This window comes from Asterias amurensis, chromosome 19, assembly GCF_032118995.1.
Source record: "Asterias amurensis chromosome 19, ASM3211899v1".
NCBI classification, from domain to species: domain Eukaryota; kingdom Metazoa; phylum Echinodermata; class Asteroidea; order Forcipulatida; family Asteriidae; genus Asterias; species Asterias amurensis.
In genome coordinates, this window is record NC_092666.1 from 10672992 (window position 1) to 10699145 (window position 26154).

Below are 26154 nucleotides of genomic sequence, written 5' to 3' on the forward strand. Positions count from 1 at the left end.
TTTCTACTAGTGGATCTATAATAATGCGGCAATTTTGTGTGATGTCGAGTGAAATTTACGTGCCTCGGACCACCGATTTGCGTCATAACCTAGTTCGTTGCCATAACAACTAATAGGGAGTCTCGAGGCACGGCCGCGCCCCCCTCGAAGCCTGGAATGACGTCACAAATTGACGTCCGCACGATTTGGAGGAGAAGAAAAAAAAATACTACAGTGTGTAGAGAGAAATGTACATCCTATGTGTTATACAGCGGGCCCTACGTACGTAATCAATGGGAACTTGATGGTGAATTTATATAGAAACTCAAAAGGGAAAAATGTTGTTGTCTCCCGTACGTAGCTGGCTGTTGTTTGGGTGGACTGTGAACAACTGGGACGAGTTGTGACTCTCTGGGCTGTCAGCCTACCTGGGAAGAAGTGATTTGGGAGCAGTGTGAGGGGCGATTGGAACGCTCTCGGCCACCTTGTTTTCGAGGTAAGAGGGGGGATGAAAGTACCGGCTTTTGTGCACGTACATCCGTAGCATGTGTCGGTGCCTTTCGCCGTGGAAATGACTCAACGGACGGCATGGTGGTGTGTTTGTGTGTGCGGTCTGCCACCACAATTGCCGTACATCGGGCAGCTGGGTTTGATTGATGAGCAGAACGGCTATCGGTGACAGACTACTACTTTTTATTTACATCGGGAAAAACCCTGACAAAATGTCACTGAATTGGAAACATTGAATCACCGGAGAGTATGCAGATGCTGGGGATGTTTCCGTCTGTCCAGAGAAAAAAGTTAACAGAAAATGATATTTTATTTAGTGAGGAGTTCTGGACAGTGGTGCTGTGTGCGAACGGCGTGGAAGACAAAGCAACTGTAAACATCATCAATTGAGAGCTAAGCGAGGAATACAAGCATCTGTTGGATAGAGCCGGACAGTTCAACAACCTTATTGGCTACAATTTGTTTGCTTCATCAAGAACAAAAATCCTGCTTAAAATTCTTAGGCCAACACTGCTTTAACTTACAACATAAAACAACATTTGTTTTATTTTACATACAGTACTCATTTCAATCATCACATCTGTCTCACACCAAACTTTGGATTTTTAGACGCTATTTTTAATTTAAAAAAGAAAATACAAGATTAGACGTTTATTCCAAACAGACAAAGCACGGAAAATGGTCGTTATGGCAACGGAGACACAGGGAAAGCCTCGTCGGGGCCACATCCGGGTCGGTTTTTACGATATCGACAAGACCATTGGGAAAGGAAATTTCGCCGTGGTCAAGCTGGCTAAACATCGCATCACAAAATCTCAGGTGAGAGAAAACTCAACATCATTTTCCTTCCCTTTCTCAAGTCTAGTCTAGTTGGGATAACACAACCCTCTTCCTGACGGCCGGAGGGAGGAGGGTTACGTTATCGCAACTACCTTCCTCAAGTCAACAATTTTTTATTTTGTTTTTATTTTTTTTAATTTTTTTTTTGGGGGGCGTCAGAATAAGTACATTAATATTAATGCTAGTTGTGATTATTGACACCTTTAAGCCCGATTCATACTAACTGCGAATGCGATTGCGATACGAATGTTGGCGTCACAAATTTGCAGTGAATTTAGCAGCAGTTCAGCTCTGCTCAACTCATTTGCAAATATCGCTGCAAAAGGATAGTTGTGACGTCAAATTCACATCGCATTCACAGGAAGTATGAACCGGGCTTTCAGTCAAATGGGACTATATGGAAATGGTCGCTACAACTACTTTTAAACCCCTGTTCATACTTCACGCAAAGCAAAGGCAAAGCAAGTCTTCTTGCGTCACAATTGAACAAACGGTGCATACTAATTATTTGAGTTTGCTTCACGTTTGCTTCCATGTGAAGAATTAATTGTACCTATACTTTATTGAAGTCATCCCCAAGCCAACCAGGGGTGGGTTCACAAAGAGTTAGGACGAGTTACTCCTCCTATCTTAGGACTGGTTAAGTTTTTAATATCTCCTGGGATGGGACTAAGGTCCTAAGTCTTGTCCCAACTCTTTTTGAAATCGACCCCAGGACCCAAGTCAGTTTGCAAGGAACCTCTTTACAAGCCTTTGCCTACGAGCCTTTACCCTAGGCTCCTACCACCACCTCAAGTTACAAGTTAGCCCACCTTGTTGGGCTGAATTATGGCTCTCTTGTCAGGACATCACCAGTCTTTACTCTTATGAATGGAATGGTTGTAGACTACTTTATAAAAGAGAGCCATAGGCCTAACAGCCCAAACATGTGTGCCAAAACTATTTTTGTTCACATCAACGTCTTAGACCCTCAGTACAGCTGCCATGTCACTGATTTACAATTGTTCAAGCTCAGGAGACCAGGTACCAGTTACACCAATAGTTCATGCATCGCTTATAAGCCGGTCACCCGTTTCTGCCAGTTTGGGTTGACACCATGTTTCGCTAATTAAAACCACCACATGTGGCTTAATTGTTTTTTTAAAGTATAAACAAAATCACAAAATCTTGCTTAGAAGCACAGAAAGATTATCTGGCTCGCCTCCAGAAACAATCACAAGCTATGAGGTTGGCCCTGTCCCCAATTCAACCAATCTGCACATATTTTTAAAGTAGTATTCAATCACACCCAAAAAACTTGTGCAAACAATTCTTAATGTTTCCCAGTTGACCTTTAAAATCCTCCCCAAAACAACTTCAGACCATGAAATAACCCATGGCAACCACAGCAATTGCAGTTGTGCAGTGATGCCCTGAGCTTTTGTAGTTGGTGCCCTCTGTGCAAGGTTCCGGAACATCCCATTGTATAGGCCTAGTGGTACCCCTTATGAGAGAGGCAAATTAATGTGCCCTTTCAATTGCAAATTTTGAGGCCTGCAACTTTTGGGTAAAATGATCAATACAAAAGGTGCATAATATTAGAATGGGCCAATTTAGCAACCACCGTTTGAACATCCCGTGAGGGCGCTTTTCTCAATAGTTGTACGTATAAATAATTTTTAATAGTGATATGATTCATTTCAAATTTTGGAGCTCCGCACACGATTTCTTTCAATTAATGACTTCAAAACACCAATTAATTTTCACTATACTGTGTTTAAAAATAAACACATAGTTATTGCCAAAAGAATGTCTGCATGGAAATTATTACAATCCGGAGGTCGTGGTTGTTAAACCCCTGATTATTTTAAAATTTACCTAGAGTCAGTGTCCTTTGTGCCAGTTTTTTACTTGATTTTTTAAATAAAAGGTCGCACCCACTGTGATCCTTCTCTTGTTGGTTCCAAGGTTGTAACATCGTAAATGTGGTGTGATTCCTAGCTGTACAGCAGTTAACAGGTTGAATGGCTTCTAAATGGCACCCCAAACAAAGATATTTGGCAAAATAGGGAGACCCCTAACAAAGGGCTCAATAGCTCAGTTGGTATGATCGTCCGCGCGTTAATCCAGAGATTGGGACATCAAGTCTCTTTCTTGTAAATTTCTTTCTTTGTTCGAACCAAAAACATTTGTAAATTTTGCCGGTCAGATTCCCTTGTTGTGGTTTACTGGTATTATAGGCCTACTTGGTAAATTAATATTTCGAGATATGTTTTTCTAAATCCTATTAAAGCTAGGATTTGAAACTTGAATTGCCAGAAATTATTGTTATTATTATGATTGTATGGTGGGGAAAAATTCTTTTCTAAGAGAGGTTTTCTATAAAACCATGAAAACAGGAGTAAGTGTTCGTTTTGAAAAGAACTGGTTGGTCGTAAATATCTCTAGATCTTGGCCCTATAGGCCTACAATAAAAAGGTTGCCCTTTTTGTGAAAGTCTTTTTTTAACAAAAAGCAAAAAGGTGCTGAGTCATCTATGTGAGATTAAAACTAATTATAGTGGTCAGTTACACCTGTTCTTTATTTCAAAGGATAATAAAGACTGGTCTTTACTTTGACCTTTACTGCAAAGGTCAGAAAAGATGCCCTTCAAACTCAAGGTTTATTTATAATTTATAAAAATATATTTTTACAACATCCTTTTAATCAGGGGTGAGACGGGATAGGTAACTATTTTTAGATTTGTTTCTAAATTAGTTACAAAATTTATGAAACGATCCCACCAATTAATATAATAAATGTTTCAAACTGGCCTTTAGACCTTTCATGCTGCCTCCATCTTGGTCATGTTCCTCGTATCGAATAACAATAATGAATGCTAAATAATCATTTTGAAAATTGGAACCAGACTATTTTGTTCTTCCAGCCTCGGTTTGGTAACATTGATATCAATGGGAGAAAGTCAAGATGGCTGCACCATGAAAAAGGTCTATTGCAACAGCTGTGCTGAGTGGTCTAGTGGTTAAAAGTGGGTGCAAACAAGTCCCATCTGAGTTGCATTTAAACCATTTTCGAGTTTATTTTTTATAGGATAATTGGGGTTAGTATTATTTCAAACAATTCTGAGACACATTCAGTGACTTTTTTGATGCTGCAAATTTTTCTTTGCGAATTTGTGACGTCAACATTCGTATCGCATTCGCATTCGCAGGAAGTATGAACCGGGGCTTTAGTCTATTGCACAACATACATATTGTATCATGAAAAATGTAGGCTCCTACGTACTGTTATCAAGTTACACGTGAAATGCTTGTGTCACCAAAATAAGCGAATTTGAAGATGTTTTTCTTGGAGAATGGGAAACTACTTTGCATTGTGTGAATACACTGTAACTCAATATCATACTTTGTACATGTTGTAGAATGTACAATAAGTGCAGACTCTTGAGTACACTGTACTTCCAAACCTCACAATCACAGAGAGGGATTGGGTTTTAAAGGAAAGTATTTTGTGATTTCACTTCATTTTTGTTAAGAGTGTTCCACTAGCCGGGGTTACTGTATGGGTAACTACTCAAAATAGTTGTTAGCATAAAAACTTACTTGGTATCAAGTAATGGAGACATGTTGATAGTAAAGAACATTGTGAGAAACGGCTCCCTCTGAAGTAACGTAGTTTTCCACAAATCTGATTGTGAGACCTCAGAATTAGGTTTTGAGGTCTCCAAATCAAGCATCTGAAAGCACACAACTTTGTGTGTCAAGGCTGTTTTTTCTTCATTATTATCTCGCAACTTCGTTTTCTAATTGAGCTCAAATTTTCTGTTATTTTATGCATGTTGAGATACACGAAGTGAGAAGACTGATATTTGACAATTACCAATAGTATAAAAATGGAAAATTGTCATCTGAAACTGATTTATAAAGCTCCAGAACGGGACAGTAAACATCTTTACAACAAAGAAAAAAGGAGTCAAGACAAAAACAATATTTTAGACTGTGCACATGTGCAGTACGACATACTCTTCTTTGAGACAAGTTTAATTTAATTCCATTACAATCACTATTTTACAGATGTTTTGCGCCCCGTTATTTACTGTTTGTTTCCTTCAATTAATCAAGAACAAATCTCAACACCAGCTGGCAGAGTAGTCTCTAAAACATCAACCAGCATTTCACAGACAGGATCCCCCCTTACAATCCAACGTCTACTACCCATCAGCCAATAGAACGATCCAACACATGCGGTCGGCCAGGGTCAGGAATTCCAAAAATCTTACAGTTTCCCCTCTTCCAGTTGCTTCGTAATTTCTTTGACGCGTGGCCAGGAAAGGGACTCCATATGTGATTACGCAGTGCGGGTGTGTGACGATTATTATGGATTCCCAAAAGTTCATTGACCTGTGAGTGCATCATAATGCGTCATCAGAAAGCCTAGGATTTGTTTTTTTACCCTCCAAAGAATGGTAGTGATATTTAAGGGGTATTGTCTATTAGGTGCTGTAAGTGCTATTCACACGGCAGCGTTTTAACTAGGGTCCCTTGCCTAATTTTAGCATGGTTATAAAATGTAACAATGTCGGAAAAGATTTTGCAAGAGAAGTCGGACAGTAGACCAAGTCCATGTCCTTTCACACAATTTTACAACCATGCTACAATTTAGCAAGCTTGCTGGACCCTTGCAGTTATTTAAGGGTTATAAAAACAGGGTCAATCACACCACAGACGGTGCAGGGCTCATGCGTGTTACCTGGGCCTAATTTTAAAGAATTGCTTGAAAGCACAAAAAGTAGCTAAGCACAAAACATTTCTGCTTAACAGAATACGGTTACCAGCCTCAATCAAGTCTCATGTGCACAATCTTTGACTGGTGCTCTGCTAATTTTTGCCAAGCATAAGTCTTTTGAGCAATTGGATGTACATAGGCTTGGCCATCATCAATCCGAAGCCTGGCTGGAATAAGAGCAGAAAGCACTACCTCCCCAATGTTACGTAGCAAGTGTTGAGACCGAGATTCGAACTCACACTCTGCTGATCAGAGCTTGAATCCGGTGCTCTTAACCGCTCGGCCACACAGAAGTATTGGATATTTCAAGTACTGTGAGATCTTTCAGAACCACAACTCGGTTTGTTACCCCAAACCTCACCACCTTGTTTGCCAATGATCAGGTACACTTTCAAATCTTACTTTTGTCATCACTGTCGCCGGACAGTTCTTTTCAGAACTGAGAAGTCTCCCGAACACCCGAACAATCTACTCCGCAGTTAGTAGAATAAAGAATAAGTACAACAGTTTTCTAAGAACAAACTTTACCTGGCATGGTGTTACCTGGCATGGTGTTACCGCAAACCAAATATAATTATGTAGGGGTCTATTGATACAATGTGTACATACACCTCACCTTGCAATGCCTCAAATCCTATAATACTATCGCTGTTGTTGTTGTTGTTTTTGTTGGTGTTTACCTTACTTGTGCATTATTTACAAACTCCAAATAAGAAACCACAAACTTGTTTAGTGTTCTTTTTATTTTATTTTATAAACTGTCTTCTCATCAGACAACAGTTAAAAGCCTTCTTTGTTAAATTTCCAACAAAAGCATTTGCTGCAGGAGAACCAGTACTAACAATGGGTTAAATGAAGCCTGTAATTCCCATGGGTCTGATCCTCAAAGCACAGTAAATGAATAGTGGACCAGTAACTTCACTCCTGTGGTCAAATCGAGTTTTATTGATTTTGTTCTCAATACCTACTAAGCATCTTTTACACTGTGGTTCAACTCAGAACTAGGTGGATTGAGATCTTGTGTCCAGGGGGAATTCTGTCCACTGGAGATTCTGTCCACCACATTTGAAATAAACGAGGGCTAAACGAGGATGATTAAAAAAGAGGGTACTATTAACTATCAGAATGAGTTTGTACACAGTTTTTGCAATATGGGGGGAACTAATCTCCTGGTTTTGGGGGGGGGGGGGGGGGGGGAAGGGGGGTCAGAATCTCCTGTGGGGGGGGGGGGGGAGGGAGGGGGATCAGAGTCTCCTGCCACACACAGGCATTTTTATCCTGACCACATCTCAAGATCTTGTGTCGCATTATGCATTCACACACCAGTGCAGGACTGTTGGCCCCTATATACATGTATGCTTCGCTTTTGAAAAGGCAAGGGCACCAACAACATTTTTACTTGGTAGATGAGGAAATTGTATATTTCGAGAAGATTGTGTCAAGGGCACCAAGGCGATGACCAGGGGGGCATGGAGGCAATCACCGTTGTTGCCTACGTAAAGTCTTTCAGTATGCATTTCTAGTAAAAATTCTCAAGTTGTTTTGAAAACCATGGATTTAATAAAAAAAATATATTAACCCAAATTTACCTGCAATGTTAAAAGTCTCTCAAGATGCTGGTACGATTTTGATACTTAAAACAAAAAAATAGCACCCAATAGAAACTGTGGTAATAATACCAGAAGAAGTAATCCCTTTATGAGAAAACTAAAAGGCTGTCACCAAAATATTAATCCAAATTATGTAAAACGCCTCTCAAGATGCTGGTACAATGTTGGAATATGACACTCAGAAATAAGACCATGTAAAAATGTGGAAATAATGTACTATGTAATGAGTAACTAAAAGGACGTCACAAAAAAAGGAATATCGGTCGAATGAGTTACAATGTAATTTCTTGCATGGTTAACTAACTAGTGCAAACACACTGTTCACTATTAACAGTTCATCTATAGCACCGCTTTCCTTTAATTATGAATCACTGTAAATGACAACCTATGACGCGACACTGCCTCTGTCGTACGTGTGTGTGTGTTGCCGTTAAATAGTACTATAACTATGACTAAAAGCTATGAAATGTCAAAGCCTGTGTGTGTCATGTGTGTGGGCAAAAGTAGTAAACATGGTTGTGTACGTTGCAGAACTCAGTTATTGGCCTTCTTCCACAGTTACTTTTACATTGGCCTCAGGAAGTTAAATCCGTTACTGTAACCAACCCAAACCCCTCAAAATCCAACCGCTTGTTTTGTTTGATTTCGTTGGATCAGAGGACTGTTATGTGATGATGCTTTATTGGATTAGGGGTCGATTTCACAAAGAGTTAGGACTCGTCTTATCTCGAGTTAGGACGAGTAACTCGTCCTAACTTAAGATCAATCTTAAGGTCTGCATGCTACAGTGCAGGGTTGGGACTCGTCCTAAGTCCCAAGATTAGTCTTAAGTTAGGAAGAGATTTGTGAAATCGTCGGCTGACTACATTGTAGGGCCTACAATGTACGATCATAATCAGTAGAGCCCAATAGTATAGGTGTTGAGTCTAATGCCATATGGTGTTGGATTTTGTTAGAGTGAGAAAAGATCTATATATATGTAACAGTATAGTGAAACAATTGAAGCCCGAACTTCATAGAGCTGCTTTAAATGCACAAAAAGTAGCTTAGCACAACAAAGTTAGGCTTACCAACTCAGCCAAACTACCATGCTACATGTACAATTTGTAACTGGCATCTAGCTCATTTCTGCTAAGCAGAAAATCTTTTTAAAGCTATGTTTCCTGCTTCTAAAGCAGTTCTATGAAATTGGGCCCAGGGGTGCAACAGAAATCTGCATAATATTGTGAATGACTTTTGTATGATTTTAGTGTTAAGATTTACGCTATCAAATCTCCAAAAGTCATCATCGTCGTAAATCTGTGATCTTCACGATTTCGGTTTCTTACCAATTCTGTAACGTTCCTTTAAGCTTATTTTAGATTGTCGCAAAATTTATTTTAAAACACTTTTAAGGAAATGCATTGATCAATTGATTGATGTGCACATATTTAGCATGTGTAAAATGCCAAGGGATTAGCCTTAACTGTCATTGATTAGTTTTTCCCGTTCCTTTGTGAATTATAGGTTGCTATCAAAATCATTGACAAATCAAGGTTAGACGAGTCAAACCTGCAGAAAGTCTACCGAGAGGTCCAAATCATGAAAATGCTGCACAACCCACACATCATCAAGCTGTATCAGGTGAGGAGACTTGTTAGCCAGTTTAATAGTTAGACAAAAGTTATGCCGAACAATTAAGCCTTTGAGAAAGACTTTGGGGGGGGGGGGGAGGAGGGTATCCGGTGTGGCGGGTACTACAGCCACCTGGAGGCCGTGGCATTTGTTACCCTTGGTCTTGGCCATGTTACATGTTTACATGTACACCCTTTCAGCGGTTTCCCATGGACTTGCCCTCCCAGAGTTGAAATTCCAGGCCTGATTTTGACATCAATGGAGGGCTGTGGCTATGCCTCTGATCTTGGCCTTGGTACCCCTTCCAATGGTTTCCCATCTACTGTGGACTTTTAAGATTTCCCAATGACAGTGCCCTTTGCAAATGGAAAGCGCCCCTTGCCCTCTCAAAGTTGCAATTCTAGGCCTGATTTTTTCGTCAATGATAAAATTGACGCTCATCTGCTTATCTCCACTCAACCGCTGTTCCATCATTATGTTACAAATAAAGTGACTTGTTTGCCAGTCTAATTCGAACAAAATAGTAAATCTAGACAAGACTTGTCTACGGTACTTCAGCTTTTCATTCCTCGACGACCGAACCGTGTGCCATTCACAATTTACATTGCCTTATACTGTGTCTGATAAAGTGACTTGTGTGCCAGTCTTATTCGTACGAAATCTAGATTGAAGACTGTCATAATTTATATTACCTCATGTCTGATAAAGTGACTTGTTTGCCAGTCTACTTCCTACAAAATTGTAAATCTAGACAAGACCTGTCTACCCTCAGCATTCTCATTCCACAGCGGCCAAATCGTGTGGCGTTCACAATTTATAATTGCCTCATATCTGTGATAACGTGACATGTTTGCCAGTCTAATTCGTTCGAAATCGGAAATCTTTACAAGACCTTTCTATACTTCAGTTTTCTCATTCCACAACGGCCGAACCGTGTGCCGATCGCAATTTATAATTGCCTCATCTGATAACGTGACTTGTTTGCCAGTCTAATTCGTACAAAACCGTAAATCTAGACTTAGAGCTGTCTGCTCCATCCTTTCATTCCACAACGACCGAACCGTGGACCGTTCGCAATTTATATTGCCTCATGTCTCTGATATGGTGTGGTGTGTATTACAGCAACAGACGTCGTCGTTGTGAGGATGAGTTTTGTCAGAGCTTTGTACTAACTGTAGTACACTAGCAGTGATCAAAGCATTAAGGCATCATTAGATAAATGATTGCTGTTCTGCATCATGGTTTTTTTTTTTTATGACTATTACTCACTTCCCTGGAGAACACATCTTGGTTGTTTCAAGACACAAAATTAAATGTCTTGAAAACGAGAAAATAGAATTAGCTAATTGCAAACTGCTTTGGAGGGTATAAGTGCAACAGATTTAATAGCCTGGAGGTTTCTGCCGTAGCAGAGTCTTTCTTGTTTTCTCAGTTTCGAGAAAGACTCTGCTAGGGTTAAATCATCAGGTGTTTTTTTTGCTGCAAAATTCAAAATCAAAAGTAAAGGTCGATACATGTGTAGGAACCAGGGCTCAAATTTTAAACTGGATCACTGTGCAAAGCCAGTCAGAAACTTCTGGCCAGAGAAGTCCGTTTTGTCCAGTCGTGTGTTTTTCAAAGAATACTCACTGCTTAAAGGCAGTGGACGCTATTGGTAATTACTCAAAATAGTTTTTATCATTACCTTTCTTGGTAACGAGTAATGGGGAGAGGTTGATGGTATAAAACATTGTGAGAAATGGCTCCCTATGAAGTAACGTAGTTTTCGAGAAAGGAGTAATTTTCCATGAATTTGATTTCGAGACCTCAGATTTAGAATTTGAGGTCTCAAATCTTGATTTTTCCCGAGGGAGGAAAACCGGATCGTCTGGAAAACCCTTGTGGCACAGCTCAGAGAACCAACGCACAACTCAACTCAAATAATGGCCCTGCGGGGAATCGAACCAAGGTCACCTTGGTGAGAGGCGAGCGCTTTACACCATAGTGATTTGCTCTGATGTCCCTTGCAACATTTCCTACATGAGAGTTTTTAAATTCGTTTTAATTCGTACAATACATTATGTAAAGTAGTTGTTGACATGTTTTCCCTTGTTGTTGTTTACAGGTCATGGAAACAAAGAGCATGCTTTATTTAGTATCGGAGTATGCCAGCAATGGAGAAATGTTCGGTAAGTGTTTTGTTGACACGGCTCAAAATGTTCAATTTGGATCGCAGGCCTGAGGCCACTGACATTAATATCAGGCCAATAAACTCATGAGTCCAGGGCCCAATTTCATAGCGCTGCTTAACGGTAAGCAAATTTGCGTGCTTACTAAAGTACATGTAGAACAATTTGCTTAAAATTGGGCGGCCATATTGCTTGTTTACCGTGGATTTGCATTGTGACGTCATTTATTTTTGTTTTTTGGTAAGCACCGGAAGGTAAGCATTTTTGTGTGCTTACGATAGCAGCGCTATGAAATAGAAATCGCACAGTAAGCACAAAATTCGCCGCTAAGCAGCGCTATGAAATAGGGCCCAGCTGTCTTGTGCTTTTGTTCATACTGTGATGTATACACTAAAATATTATTGTTAAATGCAATGAGGTAATCCCTTATTTTTCTGGCCCAATGCTAAAATCGCATGCCTCAGTCCTGTGTTCAGTTTGAACACTGGTTGCTCCGCCCTCCTTTCTGCCTTTCAAAACAACCTCAAGATGTTGGAAGTGTGAACTGGCTGGCGGTCAGTGAACAGACCCCCTCCATTTGGGTACACCTCCTGCCTTCTATAATGAAGGATGTATCGAGCCTCCAGAATGCTTGCGTCTATACTGTAATTTGCTACCTCTGATTAAAGCTGGTTTACGTCACACACCAGAAGGTCTTAGACCTACGAAAATATCCTATTTCCACTTTGGTTTTTTTATTCTACGACAAGGAATTCCAAATATTTTCTGGGGGACACATCACTGACAGATCCGATATGGTTTGCCCAGTCGTCCATGTTAAGGGGCCTCTGGTGAAAACAGCATTACAATGCACAGGGGCATGGCAGCATGGCCGGAATCTGGATTATTTATCAACAAGAATGTCAGTGAAATTAATTTTCAGGGCTGCCCATGTCTAAGCAGTAAACAAGGACGAAATAAAAATATTAACGTCATCACAAATTGATGTGCTTGTTATTTTCACCAAGTGAGCTTGTTGACGTCATTTTATGAAAGATTTCACGATGTGGCTGGCATAGAAATAAAATTGGTTGAATTTAATTTAATAGCCTCATTAAATTTATTGATGAAAAAAATGTAATTCTTAATGACGTTAAACGTTTGTAGCAAAGAAACAGCACTACTGATACTTTACATGTACGTCATAAAAAAACCTTACAAAATTATCTGTTTACACTTACACTTACAGAAAACAGACTAATAAATGCAGTTGTTGTTTGTTAGTTTTCAACAACAAACTTTTTGTTTACCCTGTTTTAATGCAACATTTAATTTAAGGTTTAATTTGGTGAGATAATTTTGACAAAATATTCCATGGTAATTTTTTACTAATGACACGCGTGATATTCTTTCTACCTCAGGCTTATTTCTGATTTTTTGAGAGGCTCTTAAAAATGACAATATTAAAAATGTATTAAAGGCAGTGGACTCTTTTGGTAATTGTCAAAGACTAGCCTTCACAGTTGGTGTATCTCAACATACGTGTATGCATAAAATAACAAACTGTGAAAATTTGAGCTCAATCGGTCATCGAACTTGCGAGATAATAATGAAAGAAAAAACACCCTTGTCACACAAAGTTAAGTGCGTTTAGATGGTTGATTTCGAGACCTCAAGTTCTAAATCTGAGGTTAATCTAAGACTAGTACGCCCTCAATGCTTATAATTAAATTTTAATTAGTTTTTTAAATTAACTGTTTGGTGGATACCAGTGAATTATAACCGGTTTCATTTGCTCTCGCAGACTATCTTGCCAACCATGGTCGGATGTCGGAGAAAGACGCACGCAAGAAATTCTGGCAGATCATCAATGCTGTGGCTTACTGTCATCAGAGGAGAGTGGTGCATAGAGACTTGAAGGTGAGTGTGATGTTAAGTGTATCCAGTGTAGTCTAGGTGCCAGACTTGTGGCTTTAGGTATTGGCTGAGGCTTTTCTTAAATCACTGCATTGTCCTTAACCATTGCTTTTTAACTTGGATGAAGTCTACAGGTGACAGACTTGTGGCTTACACTACAGTGGCTGTGGCTCTGTTCTTAAATCACTGCATTTTCCTACCGTTGCTCTTTAACTTGGATGAAGTCTAGGTGCCAGACTTTTGGCTTAAGGTAGTGGCTGTGGCTATGTTCTCGAATCACTGCATTAAAATCCTACAATCTCTTCAACTTGGCTGCTTGAGCCAATTATTGCAGCTGTAGTGGCTCATCAGTTTGGACACATAGACCATACTCCAATTGGCGGCTACAAGGGTTTTGCGGTTTGTCAAAGGCGGTAGTTCTAGGAACTGGCTCTAAAGGGGGTATTGAGATCTATTAAAATGAGCTAAAAATAACCATTTACCCTTAGATGACCTGCTTTACCACACATAATGTAGGCTACGGAATGTTGGTATTTTGTCACCATGGTGATGAGTTTATTGGATGTTTTCAAAAGTTGTTTATTGTTCAGAAGAAACTAATTATCCCAGCTTTTATTTTGATGTTCCAAAGCTCAACTTAAAAAGAAAAAAGAAACCATCACTTACCAGTGAACTACTCAAATTTACTGTTACATGTAATTCATGCCAGGGCCCAACTTAATGGTTTTACTTGTAGGTTCATGTGTTACATGTACACACTGTACACAGATGAGCTTGTTTAGTACACTGGTGTGCTTACAGTTCCCAAGAAAAATATTTGAACATTCAATTGTGAATTTCTTTTCTTCTTGGAGACTTTCTGGAACTGGTTGCTTGTATTAAATTGCCTTGTGTGACACTGGCCCTTACAGGTGTACACAAATGTATATATAGAGCAGAATTCTGTAGTAAATTTTGTCGTTATTCGTCTTTATTTTGTCTTTACGCCTCCCCAGGCAGAAAACCTTCTCCTAGACTCCAACATGAACATCAAGATTGCAGATTTTGGTTTTAGCAATTTCTTCGTTCCCGGTGACCAGTTAGCAACGTGGTGTGGTAGTCCGCCCTACGCTGCACCAGAGGTCTTCGAGGGACACAGATACAGTGGTCCGCAACTAGACATTTGGGTGAGTTGTCTTAAAAACAAACAATAGTTAGGCTGCCAACATTTCATGAAAAGACTGTCTGATCATAAAGGAAAGCAAATTTTTCAGCTAAGGTCCAGGGGTCGATTCCACAAAGAGTTAGGACTCGTCTTATCTTGAGTTAGGACGAGTAACTCGTTCTTACTTATGATGAATCTTAAGGTCTGCATGCTACAGTGCAGGGTTGGGACTCATCTTAAGTCATAAGATACAAAGTCTTAAGTTAGGAAGAGTTTTGTGAAACTGATGGCAGTAGCCATAACCTTTTCAAAGAATAAACTTCAGGTCTGAATTTGTTCTGAGGACAGAAACCGAAACACGCTGCTTTTAAACGGGCTCCTCAGAATAGTTTCCTACTTGATTTTTATGTTTGGTTTTAAAGGCAGTGGACACTATTGGTAATTACTCAAAATAATAATTGTTAGCATAAAACCTTACTTGGTAACAAGTAATGGGGAGAGGTTGATAGTATAAAACATTGTGAGAATCAGCTCCCTCTGAAGTATCGTTGTTTTTGAGAAAGAAGTAATTTTCCACAAACTTGATTCAGAGACCTCAGATTTAGAATTTGAGGTCTCGAAATCAAGCATCTGAAAGCACTCAACTTCGTGTGACAAGGGTGTTTTTTGATTCACTATTATCTCGCAACTTTGACAACCGATTGAGCTCAAATTTTCACAGGTTTGTTATTGTATGCATATGATGAGATACACCAACTGTGAAGACTAGTCTTTGACAATTACCAATAGTGTCCAGTGTCTTTAAAGGCTCTGATCATGCTAATGTTATTTTCTGCGTTTGTTAAATAATTGCGATACCCGTTGCTAGTACAAAGGATTTGAACTGCCTTTAGCCACCAGGCTGGCTTTGTGGTCTAGTGGTAAGGCGTCTGCTCTAGCAATGCAAATGTTGTGGCTTGTTTTCGTACATCGGTGTAAGGGTTTAACAAATTATATTAAAAACTACCTCTTGAGCGTAGTTAGAGCACCCAGTACAACTGTTTGATCATTTCGATCGTACCATCTTCGTGATGAGATGTTAGGACGAACAAACAAAATATATTCAAAGGCTCTGTTGTTCTTATTACATGTAGGCCAACTTTTTGGTGAATCGGAGAGTAATTTGTGCAAGATGGCCCGATGGAAGTTAGTGCAGTAGGAAAACCCTACTGAAATTTACTTGTAACTTCAAGAAAAAAACCCAAGATGTTTGGGTCAACATCCTGTGGTTTCTACCTGTATCTTTCTTTTGCCCTTTTTTTTTTTTTTTTTTTAAGCAGCTACCTAAAGGCTAACATCTCACACGTTGTTACGTACCCAGATGGGCTGAAATGTCATCCCGGCATGCGAAATGAGCGTTATTGATTCCCTATGAGCGTGCCCAGTGCGTGGACATCACCTGATGGTGCGCGATCACACAGGGAAATTATCAATGATTTATCTATATTGAGTCAGATGCACAGTCAGTCATCAGTCCTGGGCGATGTAATGTTGAATGTGGGCAATGCACGTACCCAGTGTTTGGACATCATCTGATGGCACGCGATCACACCGGGAAATTACCAATGTTGTATTGATACTGAGTCAGTTTCATAGTCTATTATTCGGTAGGAAGTTTTTCTCTGCTGCGCAATGTAAGATTTCCCTAAATGTCTTGTTGCAATGCCACCGGCTTTAATAGAAGGTGTTTTTCAAGACGGACTTATCAATAACATTGCTATTTTTTTCTAGACTAATCATTAGCTTCTACCCTTAAGTTACTGGAACCTCTAAGAGTTACTGTCTTAGATCTCTTTACTCTGGGGTCGTCTTTAAATACTTGTCTCTGTTGTAAAGACTGATAAACAGTTTGACAAATGTTGCAAGGTCTTCTTAGAATTCTATCGAGGATAAATGTTGTCCTCTGAAGCTACATTTGTTTTTTTTGTTTTTTTTAACTGTTTGCGTCATTAGTGGGGATGTGTGTAGGAGGGTCAACATCTAGGTAAGTGTCTCTATTGACGCCCAAAACGAGGTCAAGCGAACGTTCAGACACCATGTTTTCATTTATGCCAACTTCGAGGTAAATATATGATGGGCAATCTTTGATTTGGTTTTGTGAATCGAATTGTTTTGTAATACTTGGACTGTGTTTTTGGTGAAGGACAAAGTTAAAAACAAAAAAATAAAACTTAAATACAAATTAGAATCAGATAAATTAAAAATGGAATCAATTTGTTTGGTATATAGTGTAAAAACTGTAATTAAAAAAATAAGAAGAGATTCAAACTTAAAAACAAAACAGAAAAATAAAAAGTGGCATCAAGGTAGTTATTAAAAATATTAAATAGAATCATACAAATTTACAAAATTGAATCAAACTTTTTAAAAATAAACAATTTAAGGGTGGGTAATATACTTGTTAGACAAACAAATTCCCCAACGCTTTATCTGTCATATTTCATTAAAAACCTACCCATGCCTAAAATATTCACAGTTGACTGTTTTCCCACAATATAAACCCCAACCCAGTAGTAATTATAACCACCTATTTTTATCGCTACACAATAAATAATGCAACCTTTCCTTAAAACAATGATTCAGCCAATAGAAAAATTTGACCTTTGAGAAAATACGTATAAAAATCTGCGGGCGATTCGCCGGGAGCCAAAACCTTTTTACCCAGATATGAGCCCATGGCATTTTCCCACAATGTGAAGGACCTATCCAGCACGCCCAGTACTAATTAACCATCCATTTTTATCGCTACACAGTAATTAATGCAACCTTTGCCTTAAGAATGTTTTAGCCATTAGAAAGTTTGGACTAAGAGAATATACTACGTATAAAAATCTGCAGGCGATTCGCCGGGAGCCAAAACCTTGTACCCAGATATGAACCCATGGCATTTTCCCACAATGGGAAGGACCCACCCAGCACGCCCAGTACTAATTAATCACCCATTTGTATCGATACACAATAAATAATGCAACCTTTGCTCAAAGCTGTTTAAGACCTTGATAAGATACAAGTTGTAAAAATTGTCGAGTAATTTGCAGGGAGCCAAAACCTGGTACGAGTTGAACCCATGACATTCGCCCACAAAATATGGCCCCCACCCAGTATACTAAATAACCACCCATTTTTATCGATACACAATAAATAATGCAACCTTTGCTCAAAGCCGTTTGTACCATGACAAAATGCATATAAAAATCATCAAGCAATCCGCTTGGAGCCTAAACCTTGTGCCCAGATGAACCCATGGCATTTTCTCACATTATCAGCCTCCCCCCCCCCCCCCCGCCCCACCCAGGATGCCCAGTACTAATTAACCACCCATTTTGATCGAAACACAATAAATAATGCAACCTTTGCTCAGAGCTGTTTCAACCATGAAAAAAATACGTGTAAAAATCGTTGGGGAATCTGCCGAGAGCAAAATGCGTCGGGCAATCCGCCGGGGAGCCAAAATTCAGTACCCAGATGAACCCATGACATTTGTGTTGTGTGTTTATCGAACCAGCCCGTGTATATGGTAATCGAAAAAAGGCATATATCCCCCGTACCTCGTGGGTGCTGCAGTGTCATTAATGCTAGGTGACTGGGCACCACTCTCAGGTGATTTGCAGATGAGGCCGAGAGAAATGCGTAGATACTGGAAAGGAGTGGGTGACTGAAGTGTGTGTGGGTGGAACAGCGTACGGTGTTCCGACTCCACGTTAGTATTATTATTATTTTATAGATTGACGGGGAGATAAAGGAAAGCGGATTTCGATTCGGAGAGGATACTTTAGGCAGGGTTGAGGGGAAATTATTTTTTTTAACTTTTAAAACACTTTTCTTATCATCCTTACATTATGAGGTATTTCAATTAGGACGGATTTGGAAAGCCTTTTTGGAAATAATTTTTTATTTCTTGAAGCCTGGCTGTCATATGTGAGACTTGAAGAACTGAGGGGTTTATTCTAGGAAGTTAAAAATCTCACAAGTTTGTCTGTCTTGAATGCTTTGTTTTGTGGGTAATTTGGTATTTGAATCCATTTATTGTGCAGACTAAAGTTGTGGAATATTGAAAATATTTATATCTCAAATTTTTTAATTTTTTTAAAAATATCATCAAAGATGTATCATCAATATGTGTCAGACCATGCATCAGACCACACCCCCCCCTTCCCCAATTAAAAAATAAATTATAAATAAGACATGTCAGAAAACAAATATGTTGCATGAAAATGTAAAAATAATTAATAACAATAATATAAAATGTATTCCCTACTGGTCCCCCCGAGGCAGAATGGGGAAAACTTCTTATAATATAAAATAATATTTTACATGCAGGGACAATACAAAGCACTGCACACCTTGGACACTCAGAACCACACACATTATTAATACCTCACCCTATACCACATTTTTTGCCCCTCGCTGTGCCAAGGATCCTGCCCATCCCTAATTAATAATGGAATTGCCTACAGGTCCTTGGTCACCCATTGACGTCATTGCCCATTGTTATTGGCTAGCTAAAAAAAACATGGCTGTCCCTGCATAGCAACGGAATCCCAATTTATGTAAACTTGGGTTATTGCCACACTGTAGAAGCCACTCAGGCATTCACCCAAACCCTCTCTCCCCTCGAAATTTTGTCTTCTTCTTCTCGACATCCTTAATGGTTGCCTTGGTGATCGGTGGGAGACTTTATAATGGCACGTGGGACGTCAGCGGCAAAGAGCCTATTTCCCAGGGTTTTTATATAATATTACTATTTTTTTCTTATTCCTTGTTTAGTTGCCCATACACAGTGCTACTGTAAAAATTTAATGATGTAATGTCTGTAAAATATTTATTTGGGTTTTACCCGTATTTTACACCGATGTGTGTTAGCACTGTATGCTCAACACTTCCCCGAGCTCTGTGAACAAAATAACAGGCATGCACACCTACATGTATTTATTAGTAAAACCAAAATAAATAATTATTCTTGATCCTGATGCAAATTTAAAATAATATGTCTGTAAAATAATTTAGATAAAGCAAAATATGTGCACAGTGAAAGAAATCTGTGTTTCACTCTTTGTAATTACAGAATAATAAATATATATTTTTAATACCATTGCAGTGACTTGCATTTATTATTACATGGGCCAGTATCATAGAGCTGCTCTTTAAAGGAACACGTTGTCTTGGATCGGACGAGTTGGTCTATAAAAAAGCCTTTGTAACCGTTTGTTATAAAATGCATTTGTTGGAAAGATGTTGTAAAAGTAAAAAACAATGATCCACACAAATTTGCCTCAAAATTGTGTGGTTTTCTTTTTGCTTTGCTTACTAACACGGTCGGCCATCCCATAAATGACCGACCGTGTTAGTTGACGAGGAAAAGGAAAACCACGCAATTTCGAGGCATATTTGTGTGGATCATTGTATTTTACTTTTAAAACATCTTTCCAACCCTGCATTCTTTTATTATTAATATTATCAATATTACTTCAACAAACAGTTATAAACGCTTTTCAAAGACCAACTCGACCGGTCCAGGGCAACATGTTCCTTTAAGCATAATAAATAATTAAGCACAACAAAATGCTTACCAGAATAGAGTACCAGCCAAACTACCATTCCGTGTTAACAATCTGTGACTGGTATCCTGCTCATTCACAATAGACCCTTCCCATGAAATATGTAAATTGCACATAGCGCGTGCGCACTAACGTTTTAATTGGCAAAATGAGGGAACATCGCGCTGTTTTGTACACGGCTAACGGGTGCGTGACGCAGACGCGATTGCGCATCTGCTCAGTGCACAACTCTATGGTGTTTGCCAACCAACAGGGTCTGTACGCATGCGTGAATGTAATTAGCAGATTTCGTGGGAAGGGTCCATTGCACTTGAGCCATATTTTCTATTTTTAAAAGCAAGGCTTTGATATTGAGTTCAGGAGTCAGGAAATTTACAAAAGTTGGCTTTTATTTGTTCTTCAAATTGGAACACTTTTGATGTACAATAAAGAAAATCTATAGGCTTCATTCCTCCGTTTTTATCCGGTCATGTTATGGTAGCATTAGTTAGACTTCTGCCATGTTCATGTAGCACAATTTCAAAACAAGTTTCGGGATACATTTTTGTTTTTTTCACAGATACATTTATTGGTTTCAATTTGATTTTATAAGGTCCATACCAGAACCAATCTTGCTGTGAGAAAATTCCTGTCAAAAAGATGTTATTTGAGCAGTCAAAAACAGTCAAATCGGAATAAATTTATTGCTGTATTTGTTTTCGAAAAGAACTGCTCTCAAGAGTTTCAAAACAAAACCATTTAAACTTTGAAGAGAACTTCAAAGATAGCTCAGTGCTTTATTCACAATATTGATGAATAATTTCTGGGCTCAGCGTCAAACATTCTGTCAGTTTAAAAATAAAAATAAATGCCAAACAAAACAGGACGATGAGACAAAAAAGCCACGACAAAGAAAAATATATATATTATGAGACATAAATACAACTTCAAGAGAATCAAACACACTTTATTGAAATTTTCTTGTCGGAGGTTTATGGCCTCCAGGCGCATTTAAAGAATACGCCACTGCCATCGTACGTCACCGCGGTGGATATTTTGGCTCTCTGCTCCATGCTCAACAACAAAACAAGTAATGTTTGGGAAAAACACATAACATATGACCAACAAATAAGACGTCATCGTAGAGTTGGGGTCGGCAGCGACGACGGGGAAGAAAACAAAAAAAGTGGAAGTACACGCCGTTGAACGGTGTAATGAAGAAACGTAGCTCACACGTAGTTATGATTTTTTTTTAAGTCCCTCCAATAAATAGGAAAGAAGACTCTCCCTGCTTTGCAAATCGTTTCTCGGGACATGTGTTTTCCACTGAATTGCTCTGAGTTTAAAACGTGGAAAGCTGGAGTGATGACATCATCGTCGCCGGGGCAACGCATATCTTACGACCAACTGGTATAATTGGTAGATTATGGTGGTTGGGACACGGTGTTCGACTGACGGGATGGTAGTGTGGCATAATGTGGTTTAGCTATCGGTAATTCATGGTGTTTACATACGTGGACGTACGTGTACGTAATCGGAACTGTTGGCATGTGCTGGGATATCGGTGTCGGGTAGTTCAGATGCATCGAAGATTTGACCTCCATCTTCGAAGATGGATAAGTATACCATAGAGTAGAATGGAACACAAATTTCCTTTTAGTATCCTGAGAAAGTAAAATGGAAATTTCTCAAAGCTTTTTTGTTCTAGTACAGTAAATAATATGAAATTCATATTTGTGAGATTTCAGACTAAAATTAAACAAGAAAATAGAATAAGCTATCGCAAACTGCCAACCAAAAGGACATGTGTGGTATAAATGATAAAAATAGTTGATCGTTTCAGCTCGTCGTTAGGCTCTTTAAAACAAAAGAAAATACATATTAAAAATAGATAAAATCAGTGTTTATTTTCCCCTAATTCGTCCATGAACTGTACAGAGTTAAAAAATCCAACCAAATTTTGCAATTAACTGCAACGCACAGCATTTCACAACTTCACATTCACAATTTGAAAAGCCAAATCTCAAAGGGCAAAAAATATAACTGGGAAGAAAATCAATTTCCAAGCCATTTGTCACTTACTAAGAGTCTGAACTGATAACTGGACTTGTCTTAACTATTGAAATACACCCACGTCTTACGACTCATGAGAGCACACTCAGAACAATCCCTGCCGCTCTTGGTTGGTAGGACAAATTGTTTTCGTTTTCATTTGGGAAGTTGATTTTTTTTTTTAAGGTTTAAAGGCACTGAACATTTGGTTATTACTCAAAATGATTGTCAGCATAGCAGCTTTACTTGGTAAGTGTGCAATGGAGAGCTGTTGAAATGTATATTATGTAAAACAGTGTGAAAATTGGCTCACTCTGAAGTGAAGTAGTTTTTGAGAAAGATGCAATTTCTCACTCATATGTTAAAAGACTTCAGGTTAGGCCTCAAGCCTTTTATTGGGCATCTGATGAAAGCACAAACATGAATGATATTTTTTTTTTCTTTTCTTGCAGTTTTGATGGCCAATTGAGTCAAAATGTTCACAGATTTGTTAATTTATGCATTGGGATACCCCAAGTGAGAAACAGGTCTTTGACAATTACGAAAGGTATACAGTTGAAGAGGAAATAAAAAGGAATAGGGCCGACATGTACAATTCGTAAAAGAAAAGTATGTACCTTAGGTTTTTGAAACTGTTTGATTGTTTTAATCAAATAAATGTATACAAGAAACTATCATATATGCAATTTCCCTATTACATGTTTAAAATCAAACAGAAATAGCCTGGAGCCATATCAAATATTTAATTATTATACATTGTTTAACAACCATTGAAGGGAACAAGACTAAAAATGGCTGACTCATGCCTCCAAACCAATTCCAGCCAGACAACAGTCTACCTGAAAAATCAATTACATCTCACTGTTATCATCCTTCGTCATCTTCGTTCCTTCTCATCTCTCTCGTCTCGCTTGTCTGTTCATCATTGTCATCAGAGAATTAAAGGGTTTGGGTACCTTTTGTAACACAAAACACAATGTTTACAGATTTACATTAAACTAACACAGTTTGAAGGTAATGATGGTAGAAGGCTTCCCTTAAAATATCACTTAGTGAGATGCTGTAGCTTTTGAGAAATGAGTAAAACAATGTAACAGAAATAATGTTCATGTCAGTTTTAGGATGTAAACCTGCTGTACATGCTAAAATAGTTTTATTTGGTGCAATGTTTATTAATCATTTCTCAAAAACTATCAGCACATCAGCGTAAAACCTAAGTTTAATATAAATCTATGGACATTGTGTTTTGTGTTGAACAAAAGTACCTAAACCCTTTAATGCATGGACTGTGAAAAGGTCGCCTTTTACACAACCGTAATCTTTACCAAATCCACAGCGAGTGTTTTAGCAGTTAATTTATTTTTATTGATTATAATGATCCAAGACTCCTATGCTTGCTTAGAGTGGTTCGGAAATGGAAATGTTAATACATTGTAGTTGAAGCAACAAAATGCAGATACAGGTATCATGTTCAATGTGTGGTTATAATTAAATGGATGATGCATGGTTTATTTCTTAAAGGGTTCTTTTTTGGTCTTCAAGCTATCTTAGTTTGTATTTCTTGTTTTTTTTCATGTTGTCAAGTTTTTTTGAGATACACATCTTGGATTTAGATTTTTTTTATACTAAATTCAGTATTTGTACTGAGGGCCTGTACTTGTAATTAGAAAATTAGTGCTGGGCGCTGATCGGAGTTTGCCCTCATTAAAGGCAGTGGACACTATTGGTAATTACTCAAAATAATTATTAGCATAAAACCTTTCTTGGTGACAAGTAATGGGGAGAGGTTGATGGTATAAAACATTGTGAGAAACGGCTACCTCTGAAGTGTCAAAGTTTTCGAGAAAGAAGTAATTTTCCACGAATTTGATTTTGAGACCTCAGATTTAGAACTTGAGGTCCCGAAATCAACCATCTTAATGCACACAACTTCTCGTGACAAGGTTTTTTTTTTCTTCTTTCATTATTATCTCGCAAGTTCGATGACCGATTGAGCTCAAATTTTCACAGTGTTTGTTATTTTATCCATATGTTGAGATACACCAACTGTGAAGGCTAGTCTTTGACAATTACCAATAGTGTCCACTCACTGCCTTTCAAATTATGACGTAAATAAATTTAAAAATATCTAACGTTTGTTGCAAGAATGTTCACTGTATGTGAAAAAAAACATCATAAAGGGCTTCTCAATTCATTTATTAATTTCTACATTTATTTGTTAATGTTAAAAAAAAAAAAAAAAATCCACCCCTGAGTGTCCCGTCCTCTCCCCTTGCTAGTTCCTAATTATTTTAAATCCAGTCCGTCATTTCTGCAAAGCTGTTTTTTTTTTTTTCAAAAAATATACAAACATCTGTTATTCATCCCCAAAATATATTTTCGAAAAAGAAGAAAAGAAAATCATAAAATTTTCCCAAAAGCAGTCTCAATGTTTATTTGTTTGGTTATTTATTTATTTATTTGTTACATCAATCCAATTCCAACTCTGTCCCATCCCTAGTTATTATAAATCCAGTCCGTCATTTCTGCAAAGCTGTTTTTTTCCCACAAAATATACAAACATCTGTTATTCATCCCCAAAATATATTTTCGAAAAAGAAAGGAAAACAATAACAACATTTCCCAAAAGACTTCTCAATGTTTATTTGTTTGTTTATCTACTTATTTATTTGTTACATCAATCCAATTCCAACCCCGTCCCATCCCTAATTATTATAAATCCAGTCCGTCATTTCTGCGAAGCTGTTAACCCAAATACCAACACCTGACATTTACCCTTCTGGCATCTCGGACACGACGACTAAACAGACTGCGAGAGAATTCCCTGTCTCGTCTGACATGCGTGTAGTTAGCTTCCCCAACTGTTTGCAGGGATACTATGCATCAATATCGGGGGATGGTGGGGGATTTTGTTGCAGAGGGATGCTGGGTTCTGTTTACGGAGGCGGGTAAATTAACGAGGAGAACGGCCGTGTGTTTATGTGGGACAAAATATTTGTCAAGGATTTAACAGCGCTAAAACATTTTGTGTTGTTGTAATTGGGGGGTCGGATAGCTGAGTGATGTTTTTGGGGGTTATAGGCTGTTGTTTTTTTTCTCTGCAGATTTTGTATGCGTTTGTCATCATTTGTAAAAGTTGTTAATCTAAGTTTAAAAAAAAATCTTTTCTGCTGGCTGTCATAGAAAGCATTGTGAGCACAGCCACCCTCATGTTTTTTTTTTTTTACACATTTTTTTCCATGACATTGTTTTACAGAGTTTGTCGAATACAGGATCTGCAAAGAGTTACTCAATATTTATCTGTTTGCATTTGACATGTTTGATAACAAAAAGTGTGCCCTATTATTGTGGTTCTGCATAATATGTCTAAAAAGTCATTGTGTACTGGTAATTCTTTTCAATTTTTGTTTTCTCAAAATGTGTTTTCCCTTATTTGGGTTTAATTGGGATAGATCATGCAAAGATAAAATAATCATTGTAAATTTGTTCATGTGATAATATTAAAAGCAGGCAAGATTACTTTCATACTTGGAAAACTTAGAAAAGTTGTGATTAATTAGCCTGAAGTGTCTATTAAAGTCATTGAACACTTTCTGAACAGAACAAAAATTAAAAGTTCACAGAAATACAAATAACTTAAAGGGGTTACAGAAGGTAATGGTGAAATACTCCCCTTGAAATATTATTCCATGAAATGCTTTCCTTTTTGAGAAAACATTGAAACAATATCAATTTTCACTTGCGAGAATAACGGATTTATTTAAAACACATGTCATGACAAGGCAAAACATGTAGAAACGAGGGTGAGTTTTACCGTTATTTTCTCCCGACTCCGATGACCGATTGAGCCTAAATTTTCACAGGTTTGTTATTTCATATAAGTTGTGATACACGAAGTGTGGGCCTCATGTTGGACAATACTGTTTACCGATGTTGTGGGATTGCTTTAAAACCTACATGTACATCATGTGTCCATACGATGTGTGATTTAAGAGTCTTTA

At 38.3% G+C, this 26154-nt stretch overlaps 1 protein-coding gene across 1 annotated transcript in view; it reads left to right on the top strand.

Moving 5' to 3' along the window:
* The first annotated feature begins 230 nt into the window (after nucleotides 1–230).
* LOC139951268 (serine/threonine-protein kinase SIK2-like) overlaps nucleotides 231–26154 on the top strand; it is a 41420-nt gene continuing 15496 nt past the window's right edge. The window contains exons 1-6 of the mRNA XM_071950068.1: nucleotides 231–475; nucleotides 1154–1308; nucleotides 9210–9326; nucleotides 11422–11485; nucleotides 13269–13384; nucleotides 14377–14547. Of these exons, the coding sequence (XP_071806169.1) occupies nucleotides 1168–1308; nucleotides 9210–9326; nucleotides 11422–11485; nucleotides 13269–13384; nucleotides 14377–14547 (609 nt within the window). The 5' untranslated portion in view covers nucleotides 231–475; nucleotides 1154–1167. The remainder of the gene's footprint in view (nucleotides 476–1153; nucleotides 1309–9209; nucleotides 9327–11421; nucleotides 11486–13268; nucleotides 13385–14376; nucleotides 14548–26154) is intronic.